Source organism: Nanorana parkeri, unplaced genomic scaffold (genome assembly GCF_000935625.1).
Source record: "Nanorana parkeri isolate BGI_ZX_2015 unplaced genomic scaffold, ASM93562v1 scaffold2121, whole genome shotgun sequence".
Classification (NCBI taxonomy): Eukaryota; Metazoa; Chordata; class Amphibia; order Anura; family Dicroglossidae; genus Nanorana; species Nanorana parkeri.
The window spans coordinates 149,930-161,753 of record NW_017308389.1 but is presented as its reverse complement, the minus strand read 5'-3'; the positions used below and the strand labels follow the sequence as shown (position 1 = coordinate 161,753).

Genomic DNA, 11,824 nt, shown 5'->3' with positions numbered 1-11,824 from the left:
GTATGCACAAGGTAGCAGAATTCGCTGACGACCTACTATTCTTCCTATCGGCCCCAGACACTACCGTACCCAACTTACTTGCAGCTCTGCATAGGGTGGTCCCACGCCACGTTCTCCTGGACCGGACAATGTAACATTGTCAAACAAAACATCCTCCCACGTCTCCTATACCCCTTCCAAGCCCTCCCAATACTGATCCCACCCGCGTTCTTCCGATCCCTACAGACACTGGTGTCTAATTTTATTTGGGCCGGCAGAATCCCCAGGCTCTGGCTATCGATTCTGTGACACCCTAAGACAGCGGATGGGCTAGCCCTACCCGACTTCCATATCTACTACGTAGCATCTCACCTCTCCCGAGTGATTGACTGTTGCCGTCATGGGAACATCAAGCCATGGATTGAGCTAAAAAAGTCCATGACCGACATCCATCTACCAGCCCTACCATGGTGTAAGGGGCCCTTACCTAGGAATACCAGAACTCACCCACGATAGGACCCACCTGGCAGGTAGCCCACTGGGCGTTCCATAGGAAAAAAATATCTACAACGCCCTCGCCCATGCAACCGATCATAAGTAACGCTGAGTTCCTCCTGGGCTTAGAAGACGGACTGTTTCGTCGTCTCCGGGCCAGGGGCAAATTCAGGGTGCTACATTTTCTTAACTGGCAGTCCTGGAAGGCACTGGGTGACCTCTCCGTGGATCCCGATATGAGGAATCTGGGAATGTGGAGACACCTACAACTGACACACTATCTGCCCTCCCATCCAGCTCTCTCTACATACACGTGGAACCTCTCGGTCTTCGAGCAAACTTGTGTAGACAAAGCTAAAACGCTCTCCCTATGCTACCAGTTAGCACTAGCTAATGACCTAGAACTCCCGTTATACTTCATCAACCAATGGGAAAGGGAATTGGGGACCGGTTGCTACGCTATTCCTGTGAGGTCATCTATTTGCAACAAATACCAAGAGCTGGGATACAAAATCCTTACGCAGTGGTACAGAACCCCCCATAAACTCCACCAGAGGTTGCGAGAAGTGCCAGCGCTGTGGCTCCTCCCATGCGGATATGCTCCACATCTTCTGGTCATACCCACTGGTGACTCCGTTTTGGTCCCAGGTCCAAACGATAGTCCAAAAATTTACAGACCACACCGTCCCACATGAACCAGCATTTTTCCTCCTCCACCATAATCGCTTCTCGCCTAAGAGTTACTCCCGATCGGTTCTAATCCACTTACTGAATGCTGCCCGTGCTTGTATACCCCTACTCTGGAAACAGGTGACCCCGCCCTCGGTCCAGCTTTGGTTCTCCAAAATAAACGACATCAAACTCACGGAGGACCTCACCAGTTTAGTCAAGGGCACCTCCTCCAGATTATCGGCCTCTTGGTATTACTGGATAGACTACACCACCTCTGCAGAATACCACGCGATCATGGATTCCTGAATACTAATGATGACACACTGGAAGTTCTTGAGTATTTGAGCGAGTAATTGTTCTCACCCAAATGTTCCCAATTATTTGGGTGAGAACAAGTACTCGCTCAAATACTCATTATCAGCACTGATACTAGTATCGGTATCAGTGCATCTCTAGTTATCATAAACAATTTCCAGTTTTACTTTACCAAATAACCCTAATTTTACCATGTTTTCATAATTTTCTGTCTCAGTGCTGCTGAGATGCTCCAGCCTTTTTTAGTTACTTCCTGTCTACATGGTCGCGTTCCTGTGTTGGATGCACATCCTTGCTCTGAACATGCTTCAGGATAGTGACAAGGCCCAGTATCAGCCAACAATGTAGACACACCACCACAGTGGCCTGCTGCTATGACGATTTTGCCACACTGCGAAAACCCATTGCAAACTACAGCTCCCCAGCACTACTGCAATGTAAACTCAACACTGGGGAATCTGGGTGATATAATTGACTGATATGATCATGACAATATTTAGTCAATGACATCACCCAAGGTCTATCCCTCCTAAGAACAAGGTTTGAAATTATATTACCATGTTAAAGCTTACATAAGATTTTAGTGAATGGGTATTTATGAGTTGGTATTTGTTACCTACCACAAAATCACTAACACTCACAGTGTGCAGATTACCTCACTATGTTGCCCTGATGAAGGGACACTGCACAGCCCTGAAACATTGGCTAGCATGATGCATGTTTAATAAAAACTAACAAGATATTTACTCTTTAAATCCTGTGTGTGCTGGGGATTTTCTGGTCAATACTTTAAAGCCACACAACACCATCTGTGTCATCACTGTGAGCACCACAATTAATAACTTAATGGTTCTTAGCAATATGGAGTGCAGGTGATCCATAACAACACTACATTTTCCCATTTGGAATTTGTTACCTGTTACATTGGAGATTTCCCCAGCAGAACAAGGCACACAGAGATAGCAACAGGCATGGATTCCTCCAGCTGGAATTTTCCTGGATCCCAGAGGACACGGTTTACTGCACCGAGCTTGGGGAATCTGAATGCAAAATATTGTTAGAAAGGATTTAATTATACCTTCATTTTCTTACACATATTTAACATAGTCAAATATAATTCATATGTGTTGCCTCAATTCCCACTTTGGCATCTCATTAAACTCTTCAAACCTTTCTTGATATATATGTGTAATTTTCTACAGGGGGTTATATTGAGGCAAACTCTTTTTTGGTAATATACTTTCTTACACATGTAAGGAAACAATTGTGTAGAACCATTTGCACACAGGAAGTAATACATGAGCACTGTAATTTCTAATTGATAAAAATAATGCACATCATTTTCATTTAGTGACTTAGAAGTTATTTTTCCAGCACAAAATAACCTTAAATAAATACAAAATTCAAGTGTTCCAGTAATAGAATTATGAATATGAGCCAAAGTGCTGATTTACTTTAGAACAGTGCTGTATATAGCACCTGACATCAGTTCATGCGCTTTATTTATAGTTTTGTAGTTACAAATAATGATCAAAAATAGAGAATTGCTTACACATTCCTTTTAGATTTTTTGTAGGGTGAAAACTTACATAAGAATATTCAAGAAAAAAAATTGCTTGCCTGTATTTCAGGTTAATTAGATTTTCACAGACACATTTTCAATATAGAACATAATTCCTGTCATGCCATGTAGTCATGACCAAATCTGCCCAGGTTCTATTTGCTGAGAATTTTGAGGAATCCGGTTTAATATTTGGGCAACCCAAACTTTACCACAAATTCTAGTGAAATCCATTGGCTATTTTTAGCACTAACAGGCAAGCAATTGTAAAAGGCATGGGAAGTTGGGCACTGACACTAAGGACATGTAAAAATGCAAAATACGTTTTAAAAAATGTGGTGCACTGAGAAGAGGGCCCTTTTCATGTGGCTTCAAAGGCACAGTGCAAAAAATGTAAATCCTTTGAATTACTGGTTTGGCAGATGCCTTAACCCTTTCGCTGCCAAGGATTGCAATAAATATACGCCTGTATTATTTTATCACAACACAAACCCCTACACAGTGTAAAAACAGTTTTTTACATAAGTCGATTATTTACAGTTTTGCATACCTTCATTTTCTTTACCTTTCGCAAAAAGGCGCAATTACAAATTTGCAAATATTTGTTATTTATTAACGCAATACAGTTTTATCTTTTAGATTTAGTCAGAAAATATTTTTTTGTTCACGGATACTGATTTTAATGTGTTTTATCAATTGAATTGTGTATTTTTATTCGTTTAATATTAATTTGAGAAACATTTTGCGCAATTATCGCAGGGTCTACAAATTTAGTATCACCATCTTTTTATTCTACCGGGCCTGCGCTTTCAGAAGATATATGGTTTGAGGGGTCTTTTACAAAAGCTAGCAACCCAGCAGGGCTTGGCAGCAAATGGGTTAAAGCATTTTCCTTAAACTCTCAAAATGTGTGCTGTGTGGCCTTTTATTTTCTATTACTAGACTATTAGTTGTTATTTCTGGGATGTAGAATCAAAATACATTAAAGAGGAGCATTGGAACACACTTACTTTGTTATTTTTCCATTGGGGCTGTAGAATAAAATCTTCTTTTTTTGTTTGTTCTGGTAAAGTCTTACTATATGTAAAAGCTTGTATGTTAACATTCAACTTGTCCGGGGATACATCACCATAGATCATGTTTGCCATTCCAAGCACAAGGGGTAAATCTCCCTTCTCATCAAAGGAGACCATCTCCCCAATGGGGCTTGTGTAGTGAACTGTCTGGATGTATCTGTACAGCTTTCAGGAAATATACATTTATTACACTATATTGCTTTCAATTTTACCAGCTCAGGTTGTTCTAGTTACTAAGTGACAGGTTTAATAACTAGTCAATGATAACTTCAGTTTTGGTAATTATTAAGTGATCACCACTAAACCCCATCAGAAGATTCAACACAAAATAGGCAGCAAAACATATTTGTTTTCCATTTTTAACATTTAAGTCACTTTGAAAAAAAAGCTGAACCTGGTTTCTGGATCATTGTAAAAGTTTAGGTTATTGCTGGTTGTGGTGTGATTTAATATATGATTAAGGTTTACTATCCTGCACCACTTATGCTGACTACACCAGAATCCTGCTGCACAACTGGTGTTTATATTTTAGTATATTTGTATGTCACTTTCTGATTTATCAGTCAATGAGATTGATTTACTAAAGGCAAATGGGCTATTCATTTTGCAAGGGTATTTCCCCTTGGTTCAACAAATGAGGTGAAGCTCTGCTGAATTCCATTACCAAATCATATCCAAGCAAAAACATGGAGTTCAATTTGCAGAAATATTTTCATTTTGTACTCAGAATTTGGTGAACCTGAACTTTGTGGCAAACCCCACTGAAGTCTATGGGGTGGGTGAGGGACAAATCTTGTTATTCAATTTTGGCAATTTGTAGACTTTATATTAGGGATGCACCGATACCGATACTAGTATCGATATCGGTGCTGATTCCGAGTATTTGGGCAAGTACTCATACTCGCCCAAATGCTCCGATGCCTAGCACAAGTACGGTATCAGGTTCCGGTATCAGGTTCCACTTCCGGTATCAGGAAGCAGGGCAGCGCGTCATTACACGCTGCCCGGTTTCGCGATTGACCGGAAGCTGGCCTTGTGAGGTAAGGTTACCTTACCTTAGTATGTGTAGCCTGTCATCCCCCGGGGCCTCTCCATCGAGAATGCGGCCTTCGTCCGGTACCCAGCCCGAGCCGTCCAATCAGGAAGCCGGGCGCCGTCTAATGATGCGACGCTCTGCTTTCTGATTGGCCGGGAAGCTGGCTTTATGCTCCCTCGTCATCTCATGACAAGAGAGCATGGAGCCGGCCTCCCGGCCAATCAGAAAGCAGTGTGTTGCGTCATTACACGGCGCCCGGCTTCCTGATTGGCCGGCTAGACGGCTCCGGCTGGGTACCGGACGAAGGCCGCGTTTTCACTGGAGAGGCCCGGGGGATGACAGGCTGCACATACTAAGGTGAGAGGGGACTTTTTTGTTAATCAGGAAGCCGGGTGGCGAGTCTTTACACGCTGCCCGGCTTCCCGGCTAATCAGGAAGCCAGGTGGCGAGTCATTACACGCCACCTGACTTCCTGAATGGGACTTCCATTACTCGGTAATTGGTATCGGCGAGTACCGAAAAAAAATGATCGGTACTCGTACTCGGTACCAAAATACCAGTATCGGTGCATCCCTACTTTATATCTAAGTTATTACTTTCCGATCAATAGAGCCGACCTATTTCAATGTCACATGTCAGTTCTAATTATGGGGGACAGTCAAAAAACAAGCTTTATTTTCACCCCATCCTGTGTACATAGTTTGGCCATCAAGGCTTAAAGTGACATTAAGGTCAAATATATTTTCCCTCCCCCAATGTCAATGTTAGCACTTACCTTAAGTGATGTTTCTTAATCCAATCTTCTTCTTCTTTCCTGTCCTTTTTATCTGTCCCTCCAGCGCTGCTGCGGGTCTCCGATCCAGCGCTGACTTCTCTGTCCTTGCTGGCACTTCCTGTCCCACGGTGTCTTCATGCGGGTGCACGCGTCCATAGACTTACCTTGTGTCTCTCCTTGCCTCCCGGCCGTTTTTTGACGGGAGCGAGCGGGGAAGACACAGGTATTTTTAAACCTCTTTTAAACTTTTTTTTTTTACACTTTTTGCATACATCTACTGCTTGCTAGCAGCAAAATTGTGCATTTTTTTGTAGTGCAAAGCCCCTCCCATCACCCTCCATTGTGGTGTGAGCAGGGCACATTGAAAACAATAGATTTCTATTGTGGGAATCCAGACCCACACATATGTGCAGGTTGGGGTCTGCATATAATCGCAAGCAACCATGTCCTCCCATAGGTAGGTTCAGGCTGCTGCCCACAATAACACGCAGCACCTGTCTCTTTCTGGTGCAGGTCTCTGCATGGGTGTGCTTGCCATACTGATGTAAACACCCATGTAAATGAGCCCTCATAGCTAATGCCTGAATCAGTGTTGGTCGGTACCTCCTCCGCTATCTGAGAATTTTACACTAGTCTGTCTGAAGGAGATGCATGGATTGCAGACAAAGTGATGAATATAAGGGGATAAATTATTATCTGAATCTGTGTTTTAATTTTATAATAATAAGTGAGCCTGTTCTTAAAATAAACACTAACTATTAATCAAAAGAACAATTAAACATTAACAAGAGTAGGAATGTATTATTTTTCCAAATGATCTTTTTGTATTGTATTTTTCTAATCTTTAATGACTTTAGCCAATTTAGCTGTATGCTGGCTAGTGTTCTCTAAGCATAGAGTGTATCATCTCAGCAACTTGTTGTGCGAGTGTTCTCCAGTAGGATGTGCTATAGATATTCTGTGTTAAGGATGTTTATTATCTGGCCAGTAAGCAGGCTTGGTGGGGAGGACTGCTAGTGACACATGGTTAGAGTGTTGTTAAATATCCAAGACACTTCCTGGCACATGGTCTTCCCTCCTGGGATTTTGCCTTATGAGATTTTGCTGTAACACCTTGTTTTACCCTAAGCTTTAGAGCCTTGGACTCTGAAATGCTGCAAGGGCATTAACCTCCTATGAGGACCCCTTAAAGATTGGCTGCCATGCACTAGTTTATGGATCTAGAGAAAGCGGACTGCTGTTGCCCCCCGAAAGTAGGTTGTGAGTAACTAACTAAGTAACTAAGATATCACTTGAACCCCAGTTGTCCAACTTGAAACTTAGGAACCCAGCAAGTACAACCCCATGTGAAGGTGCTCAGTTTGTTAAAAAGACATGCAGAAGACCAAAGACTGTAGAATTTGCAGGTATTATGTGCTCACTTCACACGTCTTCCTATTTCTCAATGCTTATGTATAATAAAAACTACAAAAACCTTAATCCAAATGACAGGCACCTATCATTCTGAACATCCAGAGACAATAACTACTCCCTGAAAGGAATGTTCATTAAACGTTTATTGCCAAGTAAGGTGATCTGGGAAATTCAGAATGTAGCTACTGGGTAGCTGAAGAGCCATATTCCTTCAGATTATACTAAACTGGTTACATTTATCACAAATTGATGTGATGATTTTCATATACTGCAACTGATCTCTATATTTACAAAAAAACATTAAAGACTATAGTTGCCCTTGTGAAATGCACTGCTTTAAAGTGAAATGTTTCCTTTCTGTCAGACTTTGTCTTTGCATTATAGAAACAATATCTAGAAGAACACATTGATATAAGAAGAAATAAACATACTTTTTGCCTTAATCCATACTTTCCAGATTTATCTTTGCTTAGTTTCATATTGTTCAAAGCATGAGCCAGGGAGTATACCGCGGTGTAGATAAAATAGAATTTTGGATTATAAATTTTTTCAGAATCATGTGTAAGCATTTCTGTCCCAGTGCAGGTGACGTTACGTATAAAACCAATCAATGGAAATAAATAATTTTTCAATGGGTTAGAAGAAGTACAATTAAAAAATGTAAGCCAAATATCTTCCAACAATCGATCGGCTGGGCGCTTGGATGGATGTGCATTATTTATATATACATCCAATCCAAGAATGTCACGAGGTGGATAGAGTGGTACTATGCTGCAGTTAAATATTTCCCTTAGGATGGTTTGTCGATATAAAACTAAATCCCACGACTCACTGAGGATCAATGTGATATTTTGTCTGAAACGCTCACATTCCTCACAAAAGATGATGTTTTCAAGTGATAATTGGCTGCATACAACAATGACATCGGTAGTTGACTTCTTAATAGCTCTCATTTTCTGTCTGTTCATGATAAAGTTATCAGTAAGGTGAATGACAAATTCTATACAGATCCCATGTCCGGCCATCTTTTTTCTCAGCTCATGAATTGTCATTTCTGCGGTGATGTCACTCAATAGGATGAGTCCTATCCAATTCCATCTATAAATGTTCAGGACCTTAATAACCATATCAAACCAAAGCCAGCTGCTGTGAGTGGCTCGGTAAAAGTTTGGGAACTTTCCACTGTCACTCAGGGGTAGGTCAGTAAACCGATGGCTGATCTGGAGAAACACAACATAAAAAACTAATATAATTATTTTTTATTAAGTGTGATATCTTACGTCTAGTCTTTGAAGAGAAATTAAAAGGTGTCAGAGATTTGAAAAGGGTGGGGCACAAGAATGTAAGGAGCCAATAGGACAAAACTCAAGCACTCTAAGATACACTCTTTAATATTAACGAATCCAGAGGGCCCCTTCACTAGAAACAGATTCGCTTTATTTGGTCCTTCTTTCTACTTCTCCTGATGTGTGCATGTCCTTTGTTACTGCCACAGCAGGACTTAGGAAGAAGTAGTTTTGTCCTGGAAGATTTTGCTGAGAAGCTCCAAGTCACATACGTGTGTCATAATATTTTTAACTACCTCATTTTTATTCTAATTGCTTTCACAGCTGCTGCCTAACATTGAGCGCCCATATTTAACTATTAGCTACTATTTCTTAGTGCTCACCAGCATGGATACATCTCACATACCTTCCAAGATTAATCATGATCATGACATTTTCAGAAGAGATAATCTACCTGTGTGTACTGGTAAATATTCAATATCTCAGCCGCAGCGTGTGTCGGTAGGAACACAGAACTACCCACAAAACCAGCAATTTCAGTGCTTTCTATACAGGAGTAGCTTGGAGAGAATCTCTTATAACCGGAGAGTATCTGTATAACAGAATGTATGGTCTTCATATGATGCCCACATGTATCAAACAAGTGATAGCCCAGAGTAATGTTGGGAAGGAGATGGGGATCCTTGTTAATTTCATCAATTGCAAAGAAAAATGTCAACAAGTATATATATTCATTTCGATCAAGCCTGTGAAGGATTTAGGAAAAACATTTAATCATACATGGGGATCTTGCAGAAATCAAGAATTTTTGCCCAGAGATGGACTTTAACTGCATTATTAATAGGCAGAGCCAGCTGTCATTCACGCAGATAGGTCGATCTCGACAGTAATGTCGGGATCCGTCCCCGGGTGTGGAGGTCTCCCCCCCCGAGCTGTAGCTCTCAATATACAGAGCTTTGGGTCTTGGGAGGACACTAGTATAAGTCCTCCCATGACCCTTAAGAGAACTATGGGGAAAACACTTACCTCATAGTTCTCTTTTAAGTTCCTGTAGTCTCTCCTAATACATTTATTCCACGGACCTTACACTATACCCTTTTCCACCTCTAGATTTCTTATATCTTATCAATGTCATTTTGTAAGTGAGGACTTCAGAAATGGACTCAATATTCTAAATGAGGTCTTACTAAAGATCTATACAGGAGAATCTGTCTTCCTTCTGCTGTTGATCCCTCTAGTGATGCACCCCAGAATTCTATTTGCCTTCCTCACTATCGGGCCACAAATGGTTATTCATTTTGCAATCATCAGAAAAAAAGCACCCTAAATATTTCCCTTTGTACTTCTGGCCAACACTCTACCACTGATAGTATAATTCCATCAGGGGGTTCTTTTTCTATAACGGCATTACTTTGCATTTAGAAAGTATGAACTGCAGTTTTCAGTGTGTAGCCCAAACTTACAGCTATGCCAAACTATGATTCATGTTACACACACCTCATGGAGTTTCAACCCTATTGCATTCTGTTGTGTCATCGACAAAAAGACATACCTTGCCTACAAACCTTCAGTTAGATCAATGACAAATAGATCAAATAGAACAGGATCTAGTGTAGAGCCGTGTGGTATGCCACTAGTGACTGGTTTATGTTCCATAAGCCCCATTTACAACCACATTCTGATATCTTTCCTTTAGTCAACTGTGTATCCACTGAACCACCCAAGGGTTAAGTCACAGCTTGTACAACTTTTTTTATAGGATTGTTGTGTGGAAAATATAAAATTATTTTCTAAAATCAAGATGTCAATAGCTCAGTATTAGTTTGGGCTTTGGAAACACCCATATGGATCCTTAGTAGACATTGCACAGTTTGTGCTTTTAAAATCACAGCAATCCAAAATATGAAGAGTGGAATAAGATTAATAATATAGGTGTAGCATACTCTATGCCCAAATGAATAATTGATCTGGTCTTTGGGGTCCTCATGAGCTGAAAACTGAGGAGGTGAGATGTTTTTGCTGCTAAGGCTTAACCCATGCTGCCCATATGTGTGGTCACATAACAGTGAAGAATGAGGGCAACATTGCTCAGATGCATCATGGTATTATCACATTGACATGTGTGCTGGTGCAGTTGGAAAAGGAGGAAGAGGATATGCTAGAGGGTATGACCAAACTATTAAAAAGGGGGTGGGATGGTTCTTAACAGCATTTAGAACCTTCAACACACACCCATCTGTATGCTAAGACATGTATTTACCCTGATGAAGCCACTTTAGTTGGTGATACATGGTTAGAGAAGGTTATTGTTGGCTGAGAACTGAGTTACAGAGCACTTAGGTCAAATATTTAGAACAATAAGTTACGTTTTCTTTACTCCTCTATTTTCTTTTTCCTCTGCTAGCCTATCCACTTTTTTTTAACCCCCATCCCTCCTTTTATTTGAAGGCTGCAGTGGATATTCACAGCAACATAAAACGTACCAAACTGACACCATAAGAAACATGTTTGCACAAATAGGATTCGTAAGCATTTAACATAGATCAAAATGTTGAAAATGGAATAATGTAGATTGTTGCATAAGTTGCTTCACAGACCATACTCATATCTCCATTCAGCAGCCTAAGCAGCTGGTTCATTCTGACAAACATTGTCTCTCAAACTTTGGTGTCTATCCAAGACAATTTTCCCATCAAGTAGATAGTCCCTCTCTGTCTAAGGAACTGCTTTTAAGGGTAATTTAGATCCTTAGCTAGTCCACTGATGCATGCAAGTAAGAACAATGCAATTAAACACATCTCACAAAAACTATTTTATTTATCTTTTTGTAACTAATATTTACCTTTCCAGGTGGCAGCAATGTCTGAAGATATCCTGCAGTGTCAGTTCCAGCATGAACAGGTCAGAAGAAGGAGGAACATAGTGCTCATTGCTTCAACTCCCATGTGAGAACTGTCATATTTCCCATATATAGGAATCGTGGGTAGGCCTAGGCTTTTTTGCCATTTTATTTTAAACGACATTTAACTCTGCACAGCACCCTTTACAGTTTGAGCACCATGCAGACATGTTGGCATGTGGCCTAGTATTGTTCAGGAGGGCGCACACTCTCACTGCCCTGCTTTTCTGGTACACCAGGCTGCATGCTCAAATAAGGGTTTGTTATGGATGTTTTTTTTTTCTTCACTTAGATATAAAAAAAATCATTAATTCTAT

The 11,824-nt window shown here is 40.7% G+C and overlaps 1 protein-coding gene across 1 annotated transcript in view; it reads right to left on the bottom strand.

Annotated features, from left to right (window-relative positions):
- LOC108800757 (vomeronasal type-2 receptor 26-like) overlaps nt 1-11,824 on the bottom strand; it is a 22,421-nt gene that overhangs the window by 10,276 nt on the left and 321 nt on the right. The window contains exon 2 of the mRNA XM_018572751.1: nt 2,378-2,501. Coding sequence (XP_018428253.1) covers nt 2,378-2,501 — 124 coding nt within the window. The remainder of the gene's footprint in view (nt 1-2,377; nt 2,502-11,824) is intronic.